Genomic DNA, 24,988 nt, shown 5'->3' on the forward strand with positions numbered 1-24,988 from the left:
TCGACTGTGGATTACAACACATCTACTCATCACACTCCTTTGTCGCAGAACCTCAACTGAAGCATCAATTTTTTTTAACATTGGAGCAACTGGAGAGAGAACTGATGATAAAAAGCCTTCAAATCAACGCAGGCTCAGACAGTCATGAGAACTAGGTTAGAGTGTTTAGGAGTGCAGTGTGCAGAGCAGAAACCTCGAGTGTGAGCTCTTACCTGCAGGGTCGCCTCTCTGCGCTGCCAGAGTGGTCAGCCTGAGGAAGTGGCAGATTGTTATAGATACAGAACTTTGTGTTTACTTCCTGCCGTCACAGGCGATGTTGCAATCCGGAGAAGGCCAAGAGAGCAGCCGCTGCTTGAGACTCACGCTGTCTCTCACCTGAAAGACTTTCTTTTGCAAAAGTGAAGGCATAATGCTGTGTGCGGTAAAGTGTTGTTGTGATCAGACCTTTGTGAAAGAGGTGAGGAACAAAGGGAACAAGTCACAAGGTCGGTGTAAAAGAGGCTTTATGTGAAATTGTGTTTTGCCACGGCAGCTGACAATTTTGAAAATGCTGTAACACTTCATGGAAATGGTTTGATGTGCTCAACTGTTATGTTTTCCCACAACTGTTGCCATCCTGGACTTCCAGAGGAAAGATTAAAGACTGAAGAGTGAAAGTCGCTGGTGACTGTGTTGCTCCCAAAAGGAATTTCAACTAGTACACACACACACACACACACACACACACACACACACACGCATATATGAACAATCCAATAATTCTGTCAAGATTTTAATTGACCTGGTTTTCCATACATGTATGTACACAAACAGAACATTAAAAAATGTACAAAATTCTAAAAAACCACATTGGTGCTGTATGAACAAAACTCAAAAATAACATTTGGCATGATGATAACCCTTGATTGCATGGAAAACAGTTTCTTGTTACTTGCTGTTTGCAGACCAAAACTCATTTTTTCTTTGACTAAAATTTCTATCTTGGGTTTCCACCCTGCCTGCTGCAGCCAGCGCTCCAGATCACTAACATCTGGATCCAGACCTGCGGCAGGAATCCCTCACAGCAAAGAGCAGAAACAAACGCTTCCAGATTGCCGGGGGTTTCCCGAAATGCCCCGGCCATTAAAATCATTTGAGTCATAGTATAAATAGATTCTTCTTACATCAATAAATGCTTCTCTTTTTTTTTCGCTTTTATTTTGTTCCTGCCTCTGCTTTCTCATCTGAAGCGGAGCTTTGGTTTAAAGTGGAGCCAGTCAGCAAATGGTGGCGTCTTTGGTACAGAACTCTGGAGCCTCATTTATAAAAAATATTCTCTGACTTTATCCTACATCCTGCTGTACAATCATCTCAGAATATTCAATAAAGATTAGATCTATGTCATTTACACATTAGATGCTTATATAATTGGTTTTTGGAGATCAGATATGTCACAGAAAACTGACGATGTTGGGATCAAGATAATCTTTTGCCATGGAAGCACAACAGAAGCTTTTATAAATGAGGCGCCTGTTAGACCCACTGGCTGCAGGGTTTCAGTGTGTCCACATGGACAAAGGCCTGTTGTGCCGACCAATAAGGCTTCTTTTAGAAATTAAAGCTGCGTTTGAACGTCCACCGTCTCTGATTTTAAACAGTCTGTAGCAGTGTCTTGAGCTGTAGTGTCTCCTGCACCGATATCCTGTCATGGTAGAAGCTGAGTCCAGTCAGGAGCTCCACGTCTCTGACCCGGGCGATGTGGAGCTGGAGCCAGTCCTCCACCCACGCAAAGTCTGATCCATCCTGCGGAGGAGAGGGAAGAGAAACATAAAGAGGGGGAGGAGAGAAAAGAGACGCCAAGAAAAATGTGTTAAAATGTGGGTTTTTTTCCGTTGGAGGATCTGCCGGCAGGTTTTCCGCAGAGGTGTCGCAGGTGGACCGACGTGCGGAAACGATTAGGAGGAGAAGAAGAATAAGACTACTCACGGCGCAGCTCTCTGTGTGGTCAGGTCGGTGGGGCAGGATGAAGGTCCGGGCCTGCAGCGCGCCCTCGCAGCTGCTGGGGCTGGAGGTCGCGTTCCCGCAGCTGGTCAGGATCAGGAAGAAATGTGTCGGGATGGGAGCCTCGTTCCTGAAGAAAAAAGGAGATCACAGGTCTTAAGATTCATATTTGATCTGTGTGCAGAAAATCACGATAAAGTTATTTATAAAAGCTCAACTTGATGTGTCGTAGTTCTATTATATTTGAGGTATGCACATTACATGCTGGTTATGCACAGGTATTGCAGGCTTAAAAAAGGTTATGGATCTGAATGAGTGGAAGTGAATGATTAACACTGTCCCATCTTTCAGCAACTACTGCTTTAGTGCCTTTAAGCCAGTTCACTGAACCCATGTAGTACTGCTGGTGGAGTGAGTGTGTGACACCCCCCTCAGGTTACTCCAGGTCACAGCTATGATGTGTCATCTTGACTGGGCAATAGGAATTTACTATTAGGAACATCTAGTGTGAACTGCGTACTTACGCTGCGGTTGCTTTGGGCGCGTCAAACTTTCCGTTATAGTCTTTGTCAAATATGGGCCCACTCATGATGTTGACTCCATTCAGTTGTTGTGAGTATTTTGGAACCAGGAAATCATGGAAATAGGTCCAAACATCTGCAGTTAGGGAATAATACACATAAGCGACTTTTAGTACTACAACAACATACCACACCAAATGATAAATGTGGTCTGTTTGCTGTACAAAGAAGCCACATCAGTCCAATTTAAAACTCACACAAGACAATCTGTTTTTAAGAAATCTTGTAATTCATAAGTTCAAAGGTTTCCACTTCCCTTCATTTCATGAGTTTCTGCACATTCCCTCTTCCCTAAGAAAGAATCACTTGCCAACTCAAATACACAGTGCTCAATACAATGATGTGCCAGCAGAGGGCAGCATCTGTAAGCTGATTCATATTTATGCTTTCAACCACAGCCTGCTGCTCTTACACAAGCTATTTGGAGGGTGATTCTATCTAAAGCACCTTAAGGCCCCAGTGGGAATCCAACCAGATGACTAAGAACATGAAAGACGTCGACTTCGTGATAAATTCATCAGCCAACAGAATCGACAAGTTTAAACAAAAGCAGTCATCACTCATCTTTGCAGCAGTGAAAACCACATGTAGAAAATAATCCTGTCATCTTCACCACACAGACACTTTCACATATGACACAATCGATTTTTTTTAATACACTCAGCTGCATAGTATTTGAACGCAGGTAAAGATCTATCCTCACTGGGTCTCCAATCTACACCAGCATTAAGCAATAAAACCACATAATCATAAGAAAAAACACATTGTTTTATGGGCTAAAAAAGGCTTGACTATAAAGATGATCTCAATGAAGATAACTCCAATTTACGGGAATAAACCAACATTCCTTTCTTCCAATTAAACTGATCAAAAGAGGGAAATTACAATTACACAGATCATTTCCACCACAAAAAACAATTTCAATGTTGAGATCATTTGTAGGCTATGTATGAAACAGACTAATGTGTTGCCTACAGCTACATTACAGTCTGCTGAATCACCCATTTGATTACAATCTACATTAAGAGTGACTCTTATTGTGGAGAATACTGTCTGGGATGGCGGGAGAAGTCCCTGTGACTAAGCCTTTAATTGTGTTTCACAGAGAGGTTAGGTCAATAAAAGTACAGTAGTCCCATGTAATCACAGCGGCTATATCTTTGGACTCTACTTATGTGTTTATGTCAGAACCAACTGGGGTAGAGTCTAGCCCATTTTGGAAATTCAGTTTAGAAGAATTACAATGTTCAGCAATAAAAAATGACTCATTATCAAGGCTTCTCGGAAAACTGCGTCTCCATGGAGATTTTAACGAAACAGGATGACATGATGGCTAGTCATGATCCAATTCTGAGAGTAAATCCTCATTGAATCTTTCAGCTCTCATTAAGTCCAAAAGCTACACAGAAAACTTTGAATATTCACTTTCAACAACTTGAAAATCATTCTGGAAATTCTGGAACACAATTCAAAACTCATCCATCAATCTTTCAGCTTGGAATGCCACTTCAAATCTAGTAAGCGATAAAAAAAGAAATCTGCAGGAGTGGCTCACCTTTAAATGCAGGGAACATTGGCGCCATGTTGCTTGTGATGAGAGAGTCTGTCTCTGGTCCGCTGGCTCTCAGATCTACAGAGACAAACCAAGGAATGGGGGAAAAGATTATCAGCCACATGTGTATGGTTTAAAACACATACTGCAGGTCTGGACATCTGTATTGTATAAATTAAGAACTTGGCTTCAAGCTGCAATAGCTGAAGCTGAACTTCGCATGTTGGTGGCTCCAAATGGCAGCAAGATGTAACTGAAGACTGTTTGAACACCATGAAATACCATGAAATCCTGTGAGGTGACGGTCAGTAAACTGCACACAGCACACGCTCATGTTTACCAATCCGGCCGCTCTGTAATGCTTTATACCAAAGATACCAAAGAATTGAGAGAGGCAAAAGATGTAATATTTGTGAGCCCAGCTTTCTCTAGACAGCTGTTTAGGAGACAGTTTGTATTTCACTCTTAAGTTTTGATTCATCACTCCCTGTGTGCAGAGAAGTGTCCGCACACAAAGGCCGAATCTACAGCATCTCAATTAGGTCCGATGGGACGCTCCTCTCTTTTGTGCTTTAGCCCGAAAAGACGGGAGTATTTTTTTTTACATAACAATGTGGCCTAGTGCAGCTTTGCAACACGTCAACTCTAATTCAACACCCGGCTGGGATCGGAGGGGCAGTAACCTCCCCGTGCACTCACTGGGGGGATGCAGCAGGCCGTAGGACAGAGCGGGGTCGTCTCGGTATCGCATGCACATCTGGCTGGCGGGCGCCGGACGCGCACGTCCGCGCGAACGCACGCCTCCAGCTCCGGGCTCAGGGGCTGCACACTGGTCTGAGAGGGGGAGAGAGAGAGAGAGAGAGAGAGAGAGAGAGAGAGAGAGAGAGAGAGCAACACAAAGAGGGCCAGTCAGCGGTGGACAGGACTGGAACTCCAGGCCAGTACTTTTGAGTGTTGTGTAAGATCACTTGGCTCGAATTCGCTTTGTCTGTGTATTTGGGTCAGCAAGGGCATAGTACAGTTTTTTTTACTTACAGTGTACTCTAGAAATAATAATCTAATCTCCCTCCTCAGTCATGAAATAAAATGCCTAAGTCATGGAAAGTTAAGTAAGTAAGTTTGAATTTGCTGCGACTGATTATAGGCAGAAAAATAGAGCATCAAAAGCTACATTATGTATTGGATGTTTTTCCAGCATGTGCACAAGAATGCGTGAGTAAGATGTAAGATGCAACATTTGCGAGTACAAACTTGTTGTGAGGGCTCATCAGCAGCATGTCCTCACACTTGTCATTAATTAGTCGATACCTAGTAGGCAAGCAAGCTGGAGTCTACCTTGGTTTCTGGCCAGCTAGCAAATGCAAATGAAAGAGTTGGTACAACTTCGACAAGCTGTGAAAATCATATTTTCAGTGGGTGAACAGTGGATTGAGCATATGTTATGCTATAAAATGGATGTTTTTGAAAAATGCAGCTGCACAACCAATCTTACCCTGTGGTAAGAAACGTATTCAGCTTGTGCTGTACTTGGATGAAACTTTGGATGAAAACAAATCTACACACTCCACAGGGAAACCTCCACTGGATATGGCTAAGACCGGGAGCAATATGAAGCGCTGTACATTACAACACCATAAACTATCCTGGGAACGCATCCCTCTATCGCGCTGTCATGGCTCATGATTTACACCGAAGCTCAGCCGCGTAATGAGTGGAAGACAAGAGCTGCTGAAGCCAACACGAGCAGAGAAGAAGAGCGGCCGGCGAGCCGCTCGGCACGGCGGTTCAGATGCTAAACGGCCTCTTTCATGTTCCGGCCAGACCCGAACCGCAGCCGAAACACAGCCAAGACAACTCAGCTGAACGGGCTATGTTTAGAGATGAAAGAACGCTCCGAGCAGCCAGACTCACCAGAGGCTGAATGGTGTAAGCCACCCATAAAGGCATGAGAACATCTTTGCTGTATCCGTTGAGGTAATCGGAGTGGTGCAGCACGCAGTAGTCAGCGTTTTCTTGGAGAACTCGAGGGACTCCGTAGGGAAGGTGGAGGCGGCGCAGGCTGGCTTTGGAACCTAGAAGGGAAGCCATCAGTGAATAGAAAATGGAAACTTTCCCAGGAAGCAGCAAGGAGGCAGTGTGTGCACAAAACCCCAAAACGGTCCTTGATGCAATAGATGAAACAGCAAGAAAAGATACCTAGATACTTACCTTCCCTGAAAACCATTACAAGTGCAAAGCAAAATAAAATGATACTCACTAGAATTCGTTTGGATAAGTTGTCTGTTCATGGTTTTCTCCTGAGAAGAAATTCATACTTGATATTAGTCTACTGCACCAGAAACCTGTTGATGTTGTTGTCATTCCTGCTGGTTGCCAGTAGAGGTCAGTAGAAGCTACAGATGACTTAATGCACCTTTAAGTAAAATAGTACAACTACTTGAGTGGGATATCTCGGTACTCTTTCCACCCCACCTCATCCCCGCATAAGCTCATTAACATTTCAGGCCGTACCGCTGCCTTGGTGCGGGAGCTGCAGGAGCAGCTCAGGTCGTCAGCGGGGACGGGGTCGCTGGCGTCACACGGGACGTCATGGGAGAGCTGCGCTGGGTGAACCGGCATGTGGACGGGCCGCTTCAGGAGGTGGTTCAGACTGCCGTGGGTCCCGTTGTTCGGAGCAGGGGGGATTCCGAGCAGATCTGAGAGAGAGAGGGAGAGAGAGAGAGAGAGAGAGAGAGAGAGAGAGAGAGAGAGAGAGAGATTCACTTCCCTCATCATGCAGGCAGTAGTGGCATTTTGACATTTTAATAACCAGATGGCCGAGTTCAAGCAGCACAAAATTCAATTCAATTTTATGTCTATGAAATTCAATATTATGTCACGGCAAAGTCCAGATAAGGCAAACGATACAGGCAGAAGCTATAGACGACTATGGACATCATCTTGCTGTATTTACATGGGATTTCAGTGTTGACAGTTGCACAACAATTAAAGGGCATCTGTTCTACGTCAAAATGTTTACTGGGACAAACAGATCTATAAACCTAATAAATCAAATTACAGCTACAACTACAGTTTGGACACAGTACAATGCCCTGAGTACGTAATGACAAACCGACTTACCACACATAAGGTTGTAAACTTCAATGTTCTCAAAAGGAGGGACAACTGTGTTCTGCTGGAGCCCTGGGCCATAGCCAATGAATATAGTCTGGAAAAAGTTGATAAAAAAAAAAGTTAAACATAATTAAACATAATTCATTTGGAGACATTTCTAAATACAAATGAGACACACACTAAAACAGTGCAGTGCAGGGAACTATCCAAACAGTATTGTTCCATCTATTAGAACAACTGCATTTAAACTTTTACCATCAATACCTGGATGTCAAACACTTAATACCATGAATAGGCCATGTGTAAATATTTGAAAATGAGCTAAAACTAAAAGCCAAATTGTGTTTTGTTTTTTATAAATTAACTTACATAACCTCTAAAAGGTAAGTTCGGGAATCTAATTCTAGCAGAAAATGACAGTGGGTGGATGTGGAAATATTTGTAGGTGATGTAACTCTGTCTATTTCAGGCACACTTAACTGTTTTTGTCTGCTCTGCGTCGACAGACTTAAAGCTATTTGTAGTGCAGAATTTCCTAGCTCACACACCTGGTTGTTTTTTAGGGAAGTGAGTAACCTTGTTAGCTAATTATACCAAGTCAAACTCCAGTGCAAACCATGTCCTTACACATACAGACGCATCATAAAGACTAACACCAAGGTGGCAGACAGAAATCTTGTAAACATGTTTCCAAAAGAAACAAACCCAACCCAAAGCTGAACAGGCGTAGATGGAAAGTAACTACTGACAACTGGTCTAATTACTATACTTGACTAGTTTTTAGAGTAACACAACATTTTGAGAGAGCTTTTTGGTCCGTATTATTTACTCCTACTTTTACTTGAGTAGTGCTTTTTCCAAGTTCAAGTTAATTTATTTCTATATCCCTTCATGACAAGCATGTCTCAAAGGACTATATAGAGAAAGAGCTTACCTAGATTTGACTGACCAACAATCAAAAATGCATAAGATCTTAATGATTTTTGCTCAAAAATAACTAAGTTACTGCGTATTTTTAGTGGGCTAATCACTGAAACTTAAGTAGTTTCAAGCAGAAGTAACAGTACTCAGAGAATCAAACTTATGATGTGTTGAGTCACCGGTTTGACTGGCTAGGACAATCTGTATGGGGAAAGTGAATGAGCAATGGTCTCCCTTCCCTCAACAGCTAGTCGAGTTGCCCTTGAGCAAATCACTTAACCCTCGGCTGCTCCAGCAGAGCCACATCGTGGAGGATTGTGGTCGTAGCTGTCAGCTCCCAGAAGTGAAGTGTAGCCGTGTGAATGTGAAGCACAGCGGTGCTAAAAAGGAGCACATGTGCTCAGCAAACCCTCGCTACATTAAAAAAAAACAAAGCAGTATGTTCCTCCGGCGTTCAGCCACAGCTGCAACTGATGGAAAGGATGAATGCCTGTTTCTATTCCGAGGAGGCTTTTTTGGATTAGGATGTACCATTGTGAAATTTGGGAGAACTATCCCTTTAATTGTTGTGCAACTGTTTGAGCTCTCCATGAAGCCACAGCGGCTCCAGCAAAGGCCTTCTCATGCTTTTATACTTATGCCATTCAGCCTCTGGTAAGCCTGCTGATTGGAGCTTTCTTTTCTATCTAAACATAGCCGGTTTATTTTCATAGAGTATGTGTGATGGCTTTTCCTATGGTCTGTTCTTAGCTGTGAGAGCAAACTGTGGCCAGAGGTTGTGCAAAGTCCTCGGTTTAGCTCGCCGTACAAATTGTGCAATTTCTGTCCATATCTATTCTGCACCTTGCAGCCTCTGATACTCAAAGCTTTTACAAACTCTGATCATCATCCAATGATGACTATTAGTGCATCCTTTATAGATTCAACTGTGGGTAGACTGTAGAAATCTTTTTATAAATATGTCAAGGAAGCTTTTCATTTTCCAGACTTTCATCAAAACAGGATATTATGAGCTGATAAACTGCGATTGTGGTTGTGGCTGACGTATAGCCGCGTCCTCCCCCCCTCTGACCTGCATGTTTTTGAAGAGGTTATCAGAGCCGTGGAATCCTCCAGAGCAGTACTTGACTTCCTTGGGCTGACTGGGGAAGAGAGAGAATAAACACTGTCAGGGGTCTGAACTGTATATACTGACACACAAAGGGAGAAAGCAGTGTGAGAGAAAGGGAGGCGGGGGAGTCGCCACCCTGTCAGGCTGCATGTATACAGCACACAACTCAGAGGATTACCAGTGTGACAGCTGTACACAGGATATACTGTGAAAAATAACATCCTTCGTCCACTTACCTTCCACTCCAAGTGTCTTGTAAACAAACGATTGCACTATAAGACAAAAGGCCTATATTTTCCTAATTATGTATATATGTAATTATATTTACCTACTCATTTGAGGTAGAGGAAACCATAACTACTTATTGTGTAGCATGGCAACCAAAGCACAGACTGCTCACAAACACTTCTATTGGCTGGTGTGTTGGAAATATTATTAGCCCATTTCCTTGTTTTGGTTGCCATACTACATAAAGAGTAAGTTACCATTTCCTCTACCTAGGATGATGTTACATACTGAGGTAAAAAAAAGGCCTTTTGGACTCTCACTCTTCATTTGATGGACATTTTATGCCCTTTTTTGGAACTTTACACAAAAGGGCCCCTTAAATTGTTTGGGAAAAAGCTGAGCTAGAACCATGGGGGCTAACTGGCCGTGTGTTTGGTGGCCGTACAAATAGAGTTTTGACTGACATGGGGATGAGTAGATAATGACAGAATTGTTTGTGGTGAACTGCTCCTTTAATACAATTAAGCCTTACACTACTGCTTATGTGTCAGTTATTCTTTCTTCAGCTTCTTTCTTCCTTTGCTGAGGTGTTTGATGACCCAACACAGTGATGGACGGGGAACTGGACGGTGACTTACAGTGCTGCCTGCCAGGCGGGCTTCATGTAGAGGTGGCCCCTCTCGATGCGCACGTTGTTGGCGAAGTGCATGCGTTTGGGGAGGTTCTCTTTGAGGTAAGGCCTCATTGGCTGGTCAGGGATCCTGCACTTCAGAACAGACAGAGACAAGGAGAATCAACACAGCGCAGAGGGAGAATGGGCTGTCTGACACGGAGCCAAGCAAGCAGATAATTTTTCATTCTTCTTGTCCACACAAAAGTCCGGAGAGCATTTGGAATACTTCACATACCGACAGGTTCTTCACCAGGCCCTCGTAGTCGACTGGGAAAAGAAACAAAGGTCGGCCGCATTAGTCTACGCTGCAGTCACGCTGACATTGAATGATGTCACGGTGCTGGGAAGAAGGGAAGTGGGGCGTTATCGACGGGAACTCACAGGAAAAGAAATCCTCTGGCAGGCGCTTGGGTCTGATGCGAGCAGCGGGGCCTTGGATGACAGTGAAGTCGTCAGTGTTGTCCTGGTAGGAGGACACATACGCTGCCTTTGAACAGGAAGCGTCATCCATGCCTGTAAAATAAGAATAATAATACTAAGAAGAGGAAGAAAAATGAAAGTTTGACTTGGATTTGTGTATATTCTACAAATGTGGCCCTAATAGCATGGAAAAGGGAAAGTTTGTGCTTCACTTCATTTGCATAGTCCAATGTTGATACTAAACTATCAGGTGACAAACAGTAGATGTTCAACAAAGTGTCACTTCCCTATTTGCCGTATCTCTAGAGATTATTGTAACACCGACGTTAGCCTAACCCTAACCCAGACACTGAATAATATCTGCACACTACTTTTCACACTGTTACATCACCTGAAACTAGGCTTTTTAGTGACACATTATAGTCACTTGATAGTAAGATGTGGCTGATTTTACGAGGAGTTACTTTGTCATCACCTCTGTTTCACAGCCTTGAATGTCACAGCAGATGCTGATGATGGGGTGTAGGGTGTGACATGTGAACACTAGCGAGTCTTCCTTGATGGCTTGCACCATAGAGTAATAACAAGTACAGTGAGTTTAAATTAAAATCCTGTCTGTGATGCGTAGTTTATTACAAGGATAGTTGGGCATCGCCCTGAGCCACATTAATTTCACTGCATTGATCTTTAACATACCTAATTACAAGACTAGACATATGGTCCGCAGATGTCCAGAGTGACTCCTCCTGACAGAACCTCCTGGCAGCTCACGCTTAGTGCTATTTCTCACTGTTTACACTCAGATAACAGACTCATTTTTCATCAGCTTTCCCTCTGGCTTGCAGTCGCCCTGCAACAGGTGCAGTGACTCAACCAAGCCAAACAGTAGAAGCTGACACTAAGCCTCTAAACTCCCCCGTCAGTGCCACACAGACTGTAAAACAATCCTGTGACTTCTCACTGTGAAGCCGCAGAGTTTCAAGAAGGTTGCGCCCGAGTTTGTTTGTATGCAAATGACGACAATATGAACTGGTGCTTTTTATGAAAGTGAAGGAAAGCACGAGAAAGAACACCACTTCCTCTCATTGCTTCATCATAAACCAAAAGTAACCATGTCTGTCTCATATTGTTCAGTCTAAAGAATTTGTTGTTGATGCTATTTAAATCTACTTGAAAACCGAAAGACGGGATTCTGTTTTTGATTGCCTTTGTTTTGGTCTCTTTAAATGACTTCTATGTTTATTTTCTGTCAAATAAAAGCTGTGAATTCATGGCTTCTCCTCGCTCTCACCTATAACCTTGATGGGAACTGTGTGGAAGTTAAATAGTTATCTCACCATGGTCAGACAGGACTATCATGTTGACACAGCGGTGCAGGTTTCTCTGTTTGAGGCCGTCCATCAGCATGCCCATTATCTTGTCCACATTCAGCAAGGCCTCAATGACCTGGAAGCACATCAGCACTTAAACAAAATAATTGAACAGAATAAGGGTAAAGTGTCCCATGCACAGCGGTACAGTGGCTGGAAAATAGTCTATAAAACCTGTAGGCTTCTCACACACTTCATCACTCAAAAACCAACTTGTTTCAATGAATATTTAAATATTAAATGTATAAAATGCACTAAAAACTGTGGAACCAGTGGTGTATTTCACATAATAATAATGATAATAAATGTCATTCTATGTAAGTTTTGTTTATTCCAGTCTTTGAGAGACTGGTTAGTTATTTACAACGTAGATGTTTCACTGAAATGTCATAGTTACTGTAATATATCACACAGCTCTACAGGCAGCTTTTTACACGTTCTGCCTACTTTGTTGTTCTGTTAATTGGCTGCAAGCTTCTATTTAATGATTAGTACAATGGTTAGATGAAATAGCTAACCTGGCTGCTTGTCGGCCCGTAACGATGGCCTGATGAGTCAGGTTCATCCAGGTACAAAGTGTAGAAGTCAGGCCTAAAATCACAAAAGTAGTAAGTAAAAAGTCCCTGGTGGTGAGTCACAGAAATACCACTGTAATGATAATGAAGAGCAAGCGATACCTTTCTCCCTGAGGTAAACTGAGCCATTCAAACACTGTCAAAACTCTCTTCTCAAACGAAATGCTCCTGTGTGACAAATGAATGAGTCAACACACCGCTACATCATCATGCGATACAATTTCTTGCAATATAGAAGTCAAAGGCACCGGTACAAAAGAATGCAACGTAACAGCATCGCTCTTACTTATCGTACTGCTTGTACAAATTTGGGAATTTGCCACCGATGGCGACATCCGAGCCAGGCCAGAAGAAGGTTCCTGTCGTCAGGTTGTGACGCATGGCGGTGAGCCAGACCTGAGGAGAGGAGAGGAGAGGAGAGGAGAGGAGAGGAAGAGGAGAGGGAGAGGAGAGGAGAGGAAGAGGAAGAGGAGAGGAGAGGAGAGGAGAGGAAGAGGAGAGGAGAGGAGAGGAGAGGAGAGGAGAGGAGAGGAGAGGAGAGGAGAGAGAAGAGAAGAGAAGAGAAGAGAAGAGAAGAGAAGAGAAGAGAAGAGAAGAGAAGAGAAGAGAAGAGAAGAGAAGAGAAGAGCTTTATTGGTTAAATCAGACACACTAGGCTGCACACAGGTAATAGCTACCTCATTCATCATAGTATATCACAGCAGCGGTGTGTAATCCATTAGGGTGAAAGGCTCACAGCCAAGTCAAGACTGATGGAAATAGAACCGCATATCTTTAAGTAAGATCAATAACTATTAGACTGATTTGCAGCTAGATGAGGTTTATTTCTAAGATTATGAGCATGTGATGGAGGAGCGCAGCGCACTTAGTTGTATTGATGTCAGAGCGAATTCCTCTCCTGGGATCACAGTGCATCTAGTTCTCATTCACAGCCGCCTTCCCTCCTGGAAAGTCACATGCGTGGTGTATTTTGAAGGGGTGGGGGGCGGGGGGGGGGGTGGGGGGTCGGCCTGTCACACGGCTGAAGAATGAGTTTTAAGAGGTCTCCCATTTAAATGAAAACCACAGAGCGTCTAAACAAGCACAACCCACAGCCCTCACAGGCTGTCATTCTGCACAAGCACAATCCATAATTATATCAAGAGGCGCATTATGGGGGAGCTCCGATCCTCTGAGATGAAACTGAGCGCTGTCAACAAAACAAGTGGCTCGCGCCGTTCATAGACAGCAAATTACAGCATGCAGGATAACATGATCAGAGCGCAATCATTCGAGCTTCTCCACCTGTCATTCATATATCTTACATGTGACAGAGTTCTGTGACGGGCGCTTCCCCTTCACTTTGTGTTTTCCGCAGATTCAGGGCTTGTCGACTTCAGATACGCAGAGGAAGCGTTACTCATCGCTTTCCTTGCCTTTTCCAGCTTACTTCTGGCAGAGGAAACGATTGAACACGCACAACAATTTCCCTGACGTGGTCCAAAGCTTTAAGTTGTCAGGTTTTTCTAAACATCGGGCCACACAGCTTGGGGCAGAGATCACGTGCAAAACTAATATTTACCGGACGGCAAGTTTGCGCCCTTGCAAACAAAATCGGGATTCACTTACAGGCTCTCCTTGGTACCACGCTGCGTTGAATTTCTCCGCAGTTTTCAGGCTGAAGCTGGCGTCCCGGGTCACGTCGTACATCTTGTTGTCCACGATTCCATGAGACTCGGGATAGAGACCCTGCAGGAGACACACACACAAGATGTAACATACCGTACAACTCCATGATTATCTCTATCCTCTCTTTCTCAGTCTGTTATATTACTGGTAGCCATAGCTTATCCCTGTTTATTTTGAAAGAGAAGCATTGTAGCTAATTGCAGGGTCTGTTTTTCAACCAGCAGAGGTGTGTTCCACCCTGTAAGCCGCTCATTTGGGCTGCGGTTCCTCTTCATGAGCACATGCAAGCCATTAGGCCACAACAGCAGCCTCACTGTTATCATCAAGTAACAGCAACTCTAATAAGATGCCATGGAAAAATACTTAAATCCCCAGTTCACATGAGGAAAGGAAGGCAGAAATAAGACGCAGCAATGTAACGTCAGACAAACAATCTAAGCGGTTGCATACACCAAATCAACCTTTGACCTAAGTCAAGTAAGTAAAACTAGCAATACCATAATGGAAAAACACTCCATCAAAAGTAAAAGTGTAAGTAGAAAAATCATAGATATATAACATTATCTATTACATTACATTATATATTATGTTATATCTATGGTTAAATTATTGATGCATTAATCTGTAAGAAGTATTTTAATGTTGCAGGTCTAACAATGCATCATATTTTATGAGCTTAATGTATGTTTTGCATGTAAAACCTTATAACTAGTAAGTAGTAACTAAAGCCATCAGATAAATGTAGTGGATATTTCCCTCTGAAATGTAGTGGAGGAAAAGTATCAAGTCTCACAAAATGGAAATACTCAAGTACAGTTCTTGAGTAAATGTACTTAGTTACTCTCCACCTCTGTGAACTGACTGGAGGATGGAAGGAACGGCACACTTACAGTCACGATGGTGTAGTGATTGGGAAAGGTCTTTGTGGGGTAAGAAGGCCTCATGTACGGCGTCATCGTGCCGCAGCTGCCTGAAACGCAACAGCGGCCAATCAGAACCCGGAGGCCTGGTAAACAAGCTGCGAAGTCACAACAATGCCGCTGGTCGGTCACTTACGTAACTTCTTGAGGACTGGGAGGCGGCTGCCGTAGGCTTCCAGATACCCCGCCCTGAACCCATCCATGGACACCAGGATGAGAGGAGGCTTGGAAAACCTGGGCGGGGATAGGATGAGAAAGAGGAGAGAGAGAGAGAGAGAGAGAGAGAGAGGAAGAACGATGCTTTAAGAGGAAACTGAGGTGCGTTTATGAATGGGGAACGGGAGCTAGTTCATCCTCGGGAGACGGGACTATCTTTGGCGCGGTACAGTAGCAGCGTAGTACAGTGGTTCTGTGTGGAGAATACAAAGCAGGCCTTTGAGGAGAGGCAAATCCCACACAAGACTCACAGAGGAACACAGGAAGAGAAATGTGACTCTGCTGACGATGAATCAAAGACTTGCGGTCAGAACAGATTGCTCTGTTCCCCAAATAGAGGCATTTTCCCTTCCCCTTTTCATCAGGAATACTCACTGAATCACTTCGTATTTACGTAATCACCCTTTCCTTGGCTTGCCACAGTTGAAGGTTATAGTTATTATTTCACTGATTTGTCATACAGTTGTCAAAATATAGCGGTTGCATTTCATTTCTTTTACAGAAAATGAAAAACATACGTAGATATAACACTGTTAAATTCTTATGAAGTTCTCATAACTTCTCATTAAGTTGTGATTGCTACTAAAGAGCTTGTAAGGTAAAACAAATTGTAATTATAAAAACTCAAAGTGTGAAAAAGGGAGGGTGCCAGGAGAGATTCTGATGTGCGTGTAAAAGGCAAACCGCGCATAAAATAAATTGAAAACCTCTAATTGGAGTCGCAGCCAACGGAAACGCCATAAAGAAGCGCAAGAGAATGGGTGACGTCAAATGTAGAAATAAAAACACAGACAGCGTTCATTTGTTCAAAGATATTCGTAAAGAGCTGGAAGCCAAAAATAGCTTCAAGAGAAAACCCAAAAGTTTTCTTTTCCATAGTCTAATGAGTCTGGGGTTACACCCTTACCCTTTCCAAGGAGGAACACACACATGTGATCACACACACACACACACCACGGGCTCCAACACGTGCCTAATACTCAGAGCCATTAGCTAAGTTTCAATAGAGACAGTGACTTGTTCACTGCGAGCTACACCAACACCGTCATATAAACAAGAGTTACTGTATGTGTTTGGGTTATTCTGATGGTTCTCACGCACAATATGAGCAACTGCCAGACTGAAGACAGCACATTTACGACAGAAAAGCATTTTCCACTTTTCTCTATAGTCACAGATTACAGTATAATTTCCACTAACAACCGCCTACAGCGAACAATGGCCTTGATTCAGGACAAGTATGGGTGACACAATTGAATAGCGTTATTCTCTGAGCCGACTCGGTAGTCAGATCAAAGACTATTGTGCACTAGTGAAGATGAGAGGAGTTGAGGTAATCCTAACCAGATTTGTTTTTTTTTATATCAAATCCACAGATTTCTCACATGCAATAGCGGTAAATGTGTGCAGTAATTACCCAGGCGGACATTGCGGCTGTTCAATCTTCTCACACTCCTCGTCCAGCCAGGTCTTCCCTCCAACTGCAAAAGACACACACACACAAACATATTTAAGTCTCTCATTATCTGCAGGTTTATGTTTCCTATACGTTTCTTAGAACTAAAGTGGCTAAAATACCAATAGGATGAAACTGATAAAACTGTCTAATGAATCACAGTTATAGTGGCAGATGTTGTGTGTTAGAGCTGCGTAGGCCAAAGCAAGCCAAGCAACTTTTACAGTACTGTAATGTCAAAGGAAATGGGGTTATTATGAGTGATATTTATGAGCGATTGCTATGGAGCCAGTTGACTGGCATCCAGTAGGCGGCGGAAGTGCAGAAGTATACAGCTACTTTTTCATTCACGTATTCATGAGCAAATGACCAAAGACAGTGAAAGAGTTTCTTATGCTTGGCGAGAGGTTAGGTTTTTCATCCCACCATTTTTTGGAGCTAGAAAAGGGAAAGACGCAATCAATCACATGCACGCATTATGTAAAAAGTACAGAGGGATATGCCTTGATAAACAACAAAGAATTCCCAGAAGAAGTGATTGAACAGTCAAACGTCACATTCTCAGAAAGGATCTTTGCTCCATTCACCACATGTGTTCAGCTGAGAATGGAATACATCTGGTGTGACTCACTATTATGGCAAAAAGGGGCTAAGGCACAGTGTTTCTGCCAAAGAGGGGAGAGAAAATTCCCCTTGTGTTAGCCTCATGTTCTCTTGTTTTGATGCCATATCTTGAAACTCCACTGGTCTCGGCATACTTTACTTGAATACGAGATTTAAATGCAGGTAGCTGGGGTAACTTGCTCACCTTTGCATATGTTCCTGTAGTTATCACAGCAGTCCCCCGCTTTCACACAGTCATCAGAGCAGGAGCAAAGGCTATTGGGCAAACGCTCCTCACCGCAGCGAAATTTGGAACAAGTCCAGCGCTGACCTGGTGGGACGACAGAGAGAGAGAGAGAAACTGGAGTTTATGGGGCGGAAAAAAGAGGGGAGGAGAGTCATAGAATAACCAGGAGGAGATGAGTGACCTAGTGTGTGTGATGAGTGACCTAGTGTGTGTGTGTGTGTGTGTGTGTGTGTGTGTGATGATTGACCTAGTGTGTGTGTGTGTGTGTGTGTGTGTGTGTGTGAGAGAGAGTTGAGATGAATCCTAATTTATTCTTCATTGCTGTAATAGCTGGCAGAAACCTATATTAAAGTAATAAACATGTCTAGCATTGCCTTTCAAATGCAACAGCACAGATATAATTTCAACTAGATGAAATGTAGTAGACACACTTTTTCCTACTTTTATTTACCTTGGTAGTGTTTGCTCAGCATGCTCTTTCCCTGCAACACGCTGCTACACACTCAGTGACGCACTCTCACACTGGGACTCTTCTACTGTTTTCCACTGTTTTCCGCTGAGGGTAAAGTGCCTTGCTCAAGGACACTCACACAGTAGCTGTTTCCTATTCACTTCTCCCACCCCGATACATTCCCTACGGTTTCTCAAGTCTGCTACGGACTCGGCTCATGACAGAAGGGAATCTTTAGCGTGTCGGTGAGAAAGCCCCTCCTCACCGCCTCTCTAGGCCAGGAGCGCGGTTTGGCCGGCGGTCAACTGGACGAGCGAACAGGGGGACGCTCTGTCTCAGGAGACAAGTTGCTGTGGTCAGTAATCCGCGGGAAAACACACTGTCACATCTGCCTTATACTGTACGTACTGTAGGCCTCTGTGGAGGAGGTAGTTATTTTTATTTCACCTTGTTTTTAAATCTGTTTGTCAAAGAGGGACTTGGGTAAGAAAGCAGCATCATGACAGACATAGAAGTTTCAGCCAAAACAACAGAGATGCACACACTGCAAAACATATCCGTCTTAACAAGTTGTTTTTATTGAATCCTAAAACTGTAATTTTCTTAAAATAAGTGACAAAATCTGCCAATGGGGTTAGATCATTTCACTGGTTTCCAATGCAAATCAACTTGTTTCAAGAATGTTGTAGAATCACATGTCATTTTCTTGACATTCATTTCTAGAAATTCCTGAAACAAGTGAAACTACATTGGAAACAAGTGGAGTTATCTCACTTCACTGGCAGAATTTTTCTCCTGGTTTAAGAAAAATAAGATTTGAAGGTGAGACTAAATGACTTGTTAAGATGGACGTTTTTCGCAGTGCATAAGCAAAAGTGCAATTAAAATCAAAGTCAAAACCCACTCAAAGTCAAAATTCACTCTTCCATTTGGCTGGCATGTTACAGCCGGGTAGGAAATGTAAGCTTAAGGGAAACGCCACAGTCGTGCCCCGCCAAGCCGGGGGACAGCTGCCCACATTGACCACGCTGCCCCTGAAATGGCAGAGGGGGTATTTTGGCACGGCGGTTTCCAAACAGAGAGGACACTGACACCGCTGCCCACGTCTCTAACCAGATGGAATCCATAGCTGGTCTCCTTCCTTCCTGGAATCAACACGCCAGCTCCGAGTGAACATTCCTCCCTGGCTTAAAAGTGTGTTTACGATGTGTTGTGCACAGTGGGGGAAAATCCTGGATCGCACCAGTCTGGCAGAACCGTACCCTATGGACAAAATGAACGCATGTACAACCTTTCATTCACCTCTCTCTCTCTCTCTGTCTTGTCTCTCTCTAAGTGGCTGGCTGGTAACCTGAACCTCCTCCCTCTCCGCCTGCTGTAAATACTCCAGCTTAGAGCGTGTGAGGCAGCGAGGGTTAGTTTATTAGAGTCTTACTGGGCTCGAGACAAACTTCCTCGTAGTCCAGACAGCAGGATCCCTCGGCCTCGCAGGACGGGTCGCATTGGCAGGACGCGGACTTGTCCCTCCCTCCGGTGACACACCTGTTCCTGCAGCTGGTCACTGTGGTGATGCACACACACAACACACAGAAAATGGTTAGACAGTAGCTGGATCATTAAGATGAAGGAAGTTGAGAGTGGTTTCTGATGGAAAACATTGGAAGATTAGGGTTAGAGTGGAGACAAATTTGGTCAGAATACAAAAAAGAAGTAAAAGTTGTAATGCTTTTGCACACAAGCCAATAGTAGAAAGTAGAAAGTAGAAATAGGCACTGTAGCCTGTTGATGAGTTGTTAACAAACCTTTCACATCACAGCGCTTCAAAAAGAACACAACGGCCAGGATGATAACCAGTAAGCACAGCAACAGCACCTACAGGCCAGAGAGGATAAACAAATGTCAGAATGCTTGTGAAAACTACTGAAGAAAGCCATTTGTTCACAAAGCTCATGTAGCCAGCAATAATATCAAACATGACTGGGAAAGTTGCCTTTGGTGAGTAGAATGTAAAAGCAACAAGTAGCAAGAAACTCCAGGAGCCATGAAGACAAAGGCCCTCTGTTGAATAATGACATGAGGATGACCTGGTCGTATTTTGTGTCTTTGCAAAGTAACTTGGTACATTGTAATGTTACTTCTGTGAAAGGATCATGTTAGGATACAACATGTGAATACTACTGATGACCTTTTTTGCCAGCTAGCTGTTACCAGCTTCCCACCACGCTTTATGTGAAACATGAAGGCCGTGAACAAAAGGGTTGTGTTTTCACTGTCCGTTGGAAATCTTGTGAAATGGAAATCTTGTGAAAGGGACATAATATTGTGAAAAGATGGTCTAGCTGTTTGAGCTTGGCCAAAACTTGAAAGTGAAGCTTATTCTACTGGATAAGAGTGTCAACCACATGCCTAAAAAAGGTAAATGTAAATTTCCGGCATCTCCTTGACAAAGGAGATGCCAGGAACAGTCATTTTGCAGAACCACAATTAAACACAACCGAATCTGTACTGTAACTCTACTGTAGATACGCTGTCATTTTTTAGTTTTTCAACTGGTCATGGGACTTCTCCTTTCTTTAACTTTATTCAATTGGGGTAAAGTGCTATTATCATGGGGCTTAGAGACTTATTTATTTATTCACGTTCCCCGCCCAAAAGACTTTTAATCATTTCCATATTCCTCCATACACAAGTCAAAATCCCTCCACATCTCCTGCAGGTCTTTGGTGTGGAGGACATGCGGGCCTGCGTCTTCACCAGCTGCCGGCTCTTCCTCTGCCCAGAGAGGGCTGCTCACTGGGGGCTTTGTAATTAGAGGGGAGGTTCAAAGTAGTCGATCGCGGAGGTTTGATCTAAATTAGAAAGGGATGTTCACCAGTCTTACGCCTAAACACGGCACACGGCAGTTATCGGGGCTGTCTTAATGGTTGTGTATTAAACCTTGTGTTCAAGTGTGATGCCACCCTCAGTTTAAAGGATGCAACAGGGATGTCTGGTAGAAAAGGAGGGGGAGTGAGAGGGCAGGGGGGCTGGTTAGCAGACACTAGAGCAAAAGTGGTAACTGAATAGAAAGTATGTAATTACATTGAGTACCAATGGGAGAACTGAGCAGAATAGAGTGGGCGATGATTCGAGAGTCTACAAAAATATAATTACACTGCAAAAAATGTCAACCCTCAATCTCAATCTCAACCCCCCTATAATGTTGTAACTGTTTTGTCATACTTTTCATTCATGACTTTCCACTGAATATGATCTTGACACATTGGAACTGTCAACTGTGTTATGTTTAATTTGCTATATTCTTATTTATAGTCTTCTTTTTTTCTCTTTGCTGTATCCTTTTGCTACTTCAACTACCCAATAACAGTCAGAAATTTGATTTTATTGTATCTTATCAAGTCACAGGGAGCATTACCTTATCTATCTTATCTTATCTTATCTTTTCTTATCTTATCTAGTCTCATTCAGAGAGAAATTCTGCCCATGGGCTGATTTAATTCTGCTCGTTTCCAATGCAGCTTCAGTTGTTTCAGTCATTTCCTATAAATGAGTGTAATTATCTTAAGGCAGAATAAGGCAGATCACTGCACTAGTATCAAGAAAATGACACTTGATTCAAGAAACTTCTTTAAAAAAAAACTATTATCTCACCCCGCTGGGAGATATTTTCAGTTGTTTTAAGAGAAATAAGACTTTCAGTCTCAATACGGATAACTTTCACTATAGCATGACCAATGTGATCAAGTTTCAGCTGAAGAAGCTGTCGTAGTGTGCAGTCACCCTTGAAGGAATTTGGCATATGAGAAAGTTCACAGCCTCATACTAAAGTCCCTGAAAACACAGGGGATTGTGGAAGTCGTCTAGTGCTAGTAATCCATTTGGTGTGATTCACATACACAAGACTTGGAATTCCTAGACAGGTATGAAAATATGGTCTGTGCACGGTGTCTGGGTATGTGCACTTACCCCCCCCCCTCTGCTCAAACCATAGGTGTGTGGTGAGTTTGAGGGAGCACGAGAGAGAGTGAAACAGAGAGAGAGGGAGAGAGAGAGAGAGAGAGAGAGAGAGAGAGACCTGGATGGGCTCCTTGGGAAACCCTTTTGGACTCCATCTTTGTGGGTTGAGAAAATAAACAGTCTGTCTGGTTGTCTACTCGTCTGATACTGGAAGACATTCTACTACTAAGTTCAGTAGTCTGTATTGTCTACATAACAAGGATGTGATAAAAACTGTGTTGGGAGTCAAAACAGACTGGACAGCGAAAACAGGTTTTCACATGACTGTTACCATTGCCAAATAAAACTCAAACATACCATGAATTGCTTATGGAAAATGATGATACTAGCACAGAGAGCTGACTCATTTAGGGTGCGGGGCTTCAAAAAATAGCCTTGCTTTTTAGTCACAAGATGTTGCAATCATCCTGTTGCAAAACCTCAAATAACACTGCGCTGCAACATGTACCAATGGCACAATTACTGACAGATGTTCGCCAGAATCTGGTGGTTGATTCGTGACAGTACAGACCTTTCTGTTGTCTAGACTTTGAGCTCACCTCATATATATCTAATCAGCGCCAAACAGACAGCAGGGCTTTACACGGGGCTGCCAGAGGTGAAGTCTGGTTCCTGTGGTCTTGGTTAGGCTATGGTAGTAATCAGGTTGATAGGTGGGTTAGGGTTAGGGTTAGATTCTCCTATCTGTGCAGTATATATGTCAGTGATAGTTGGATTGGTGGGTGGGTACACTGCTGAGAGGTGGTGGGTACAGTGTGCTCCCACCTCCCTATATTTTTCACTGGTAATTAGTAGGGTTAGACTGACATATCGGGCCAATATTGCCCTTTTTTAATGTCAGATATGAATAGGTGTGGTGGGTCGCCCTGCATAGACCTGCTAACACTACAAGAATTGAACTAGTTTCAATGGAGATTTTTAGTGTCATAGTCTATCTGCTGTTTCAGAGGATTTTCCTGCCCACTGAGAATAAAATTCTGGGGGAATCCTTGTCCTTTTTTGGCATGAAAATGGTCAAATTTCCAAAACATGTCCCAAAAATATCAGTATCGGTATCTGCCTTTAAAACACATATAGGTCAAATCCTAATAATTAGGTCTGATATGTAGGAATATTTTAAATACCCAGAAAAGGAGATACTACCTATGTATAACCTCAACTACACAACTGTTATTTATTAAAGCTAAATTTGTTAAGTTGTCATCACACACACTGTTTTGTGGACACTTCTATCAAAAGTGTACAGTGGGAATTGAACCTCCAACGTTGGCAGTGTGCCAAGTTAGAAAAACAATGCTAAAATTCTGCTGAATACAATAAAAATACACATCACCAACAACACATCCCTACCTCTACCTGCCTCCCCTTTTCTCCTATAACCACCCCATAAAGATCCATAATATTAATAAGATGGACAGGGGAAGCAGGACTCACCTTCCCCCTAAGCTTTCATGACTGGCTGACTTATTGTGACATAAATTAGATATCTAAGAAATAGTTAACAGTTACACCCTGCTCTCACAGAATATTTGACTTGCTGATAGCACATGACTTCCAGTTGAAAAAGTCTTCTTATTGCCTAGAATCGGCATGGCGGGTTTAAAGGTCCAGTCCTGCATCACACTGTAGTCCAGCCCCACCTGCACTGACACTTTTGTGTCCTATTTCACAGGATTTAAAAATGTGTGTTCACTGTCAAATGGACAATTTATAGCCTGTGTGACAGCTGTGGTTTCATGACACTAACTGTGAACACTGTGTAGAAAAGTTGACCTACAGTTTAAGTTAAGGTGGAATATGAAAATTGGTAAATTTTCCCTTAGCCTACGAAAAATAGATAAAAAACTACAAATCCCTACAATAACAGCCTATTATAAGAATATTACAGTGATACCACAGGAGAGAAAAGTATGATAAGGTCACTATAAACTCACTATATAAGTACCACAGAAACACTGTAAGTCCCTACAGGAATATTATGGGGTGGCTTCAGCCTGTAAAGTAAACTGGACATGTTGACTGTTCCAGTTAAACCAACAGTTAGCAAACTTTATGACACATTATCCGACTAATAGCGTTTCATATTACCGTGGAAGACAATAACAAGCCTGTGGCGTGGAGTTAGACAGTTGGGAGAAACAGTTAGTAGGCTAGGTGGTCTATAGTTCAGACAGGTCGCTGCTACTGTACGTACCCCAATAATGACTTTACAGTGTCTGGATCTCCTCTTGTCGCCCTGCTCTCTCCTCTGACTCTCCAGTCCAAACAGAGAGGCAGCTTGCTCTGCCGACCGCTCGTCTCCTTTGGATATTTCCATGCTGACCCACTGCCAGTGTGTTTTTTTGCCAGTGGACTGAGCGGCACACAGCACTCTCCCCGGTGACTGTCTGCAGTATGTATGTATGTATGGCACTACGACTGGGATATGAGCCTCTGTGCTTTAGAGTAGGCTAGCACCGCCTTGTTTCTCGACGTCTCCAAGTTTGCATTGTAAAGCATGTGCGACTGATATGAGACCGGTAGGTTACGAGGCTGTAAAGAAAGAAAGAACATTAAAAAAAAGGAAAGAAAAAACAATTATTGTTATTTTTTTCATCGGAGGCATTTCAGACATTTCAGTGTCACTTTCCAGCAAAGCCCACGGCCTCCTGTTTTAACAATTATATTTGGTATTTTACTAGGCCTACTATATAAGTTTAAGCACAGCTGCAGTCTAATTTAAAATAGACAAACCCACCATAGTATATTTAGACATGCCCTCGATAGTGTGTATCATTACCAATTTCTCAGGTGCAGGACACAACAGTTTCCTTGTCTCATAGTGAAACAGCTGATGAGGAACTTCACAGCTCAAAGTTAATTTCATGTAAGGTGGTTGAGTGCTG

General features: G+C 43.0%; 1 protein-coding gene across 1 annotated transcript; it reads right to left on the minus strand.

Moving 5' to 3' along the window:
- Positions 1-759: 759 nt before the first annotated feature.
- Positions 760-24,500, minus strand: enpp1 (ectonucleotide pyrophosphatase/phosphodiesterase 1). Its single transcript, XM_071528760.1, is given in 26 exon segments — positions 760-1,782; positions 1,966-2,110; positions 2,505-2,637; positions 4,117-4,191; positions 4,813-4,890; positions 4,893-4,947; positions 6,025-6,185; positions 6,371-6,410; positions 6,625-6,809; positions 7,234-7,321; positions 9,221-9,290; positions 10,126-10,253; positions 10,396-10,427; positions 10,542-10,673; positions 11,918-12,026; positions 12,469-12,541; positions 12,628-12,693; positions 12,812-12,921; positions 14,134-14,253; positions 15,084-15,163; positions 15,250-15,347; positions 16,747-16,810; positions 17,594-17,719; positions 19,522-19,647; positions 19,889-19,958; positions 24,298-24,500. Coding segments are annotated over 26 exon segments (2,640 nt in total). The 5' UTR covers positions 24,421-24,500; the 3' UTR covers positions 760-1,629.
- Positions 24,501-24,988: the final 488 nt, after the last annotated feature.

The sequence above is a fragment of the Centroberyx affinis genome, unplaced genomic scaffold (genome assembly GCF_046629955.1).
Source record: "Centroberyx affinis isolate AG114_WGS23_722 - 3 ecotype Tasmania unplaced genomic scaffold, CSIRO-AGI_Caff_v1 ptg001724l_1, whole genome shotgun sequence".
NCBI lineage: Eukaryota > Metazoa > Chordata > Actinopteri > Beryciformes > Berycidae > Centroberyx > Centroberyx affinis.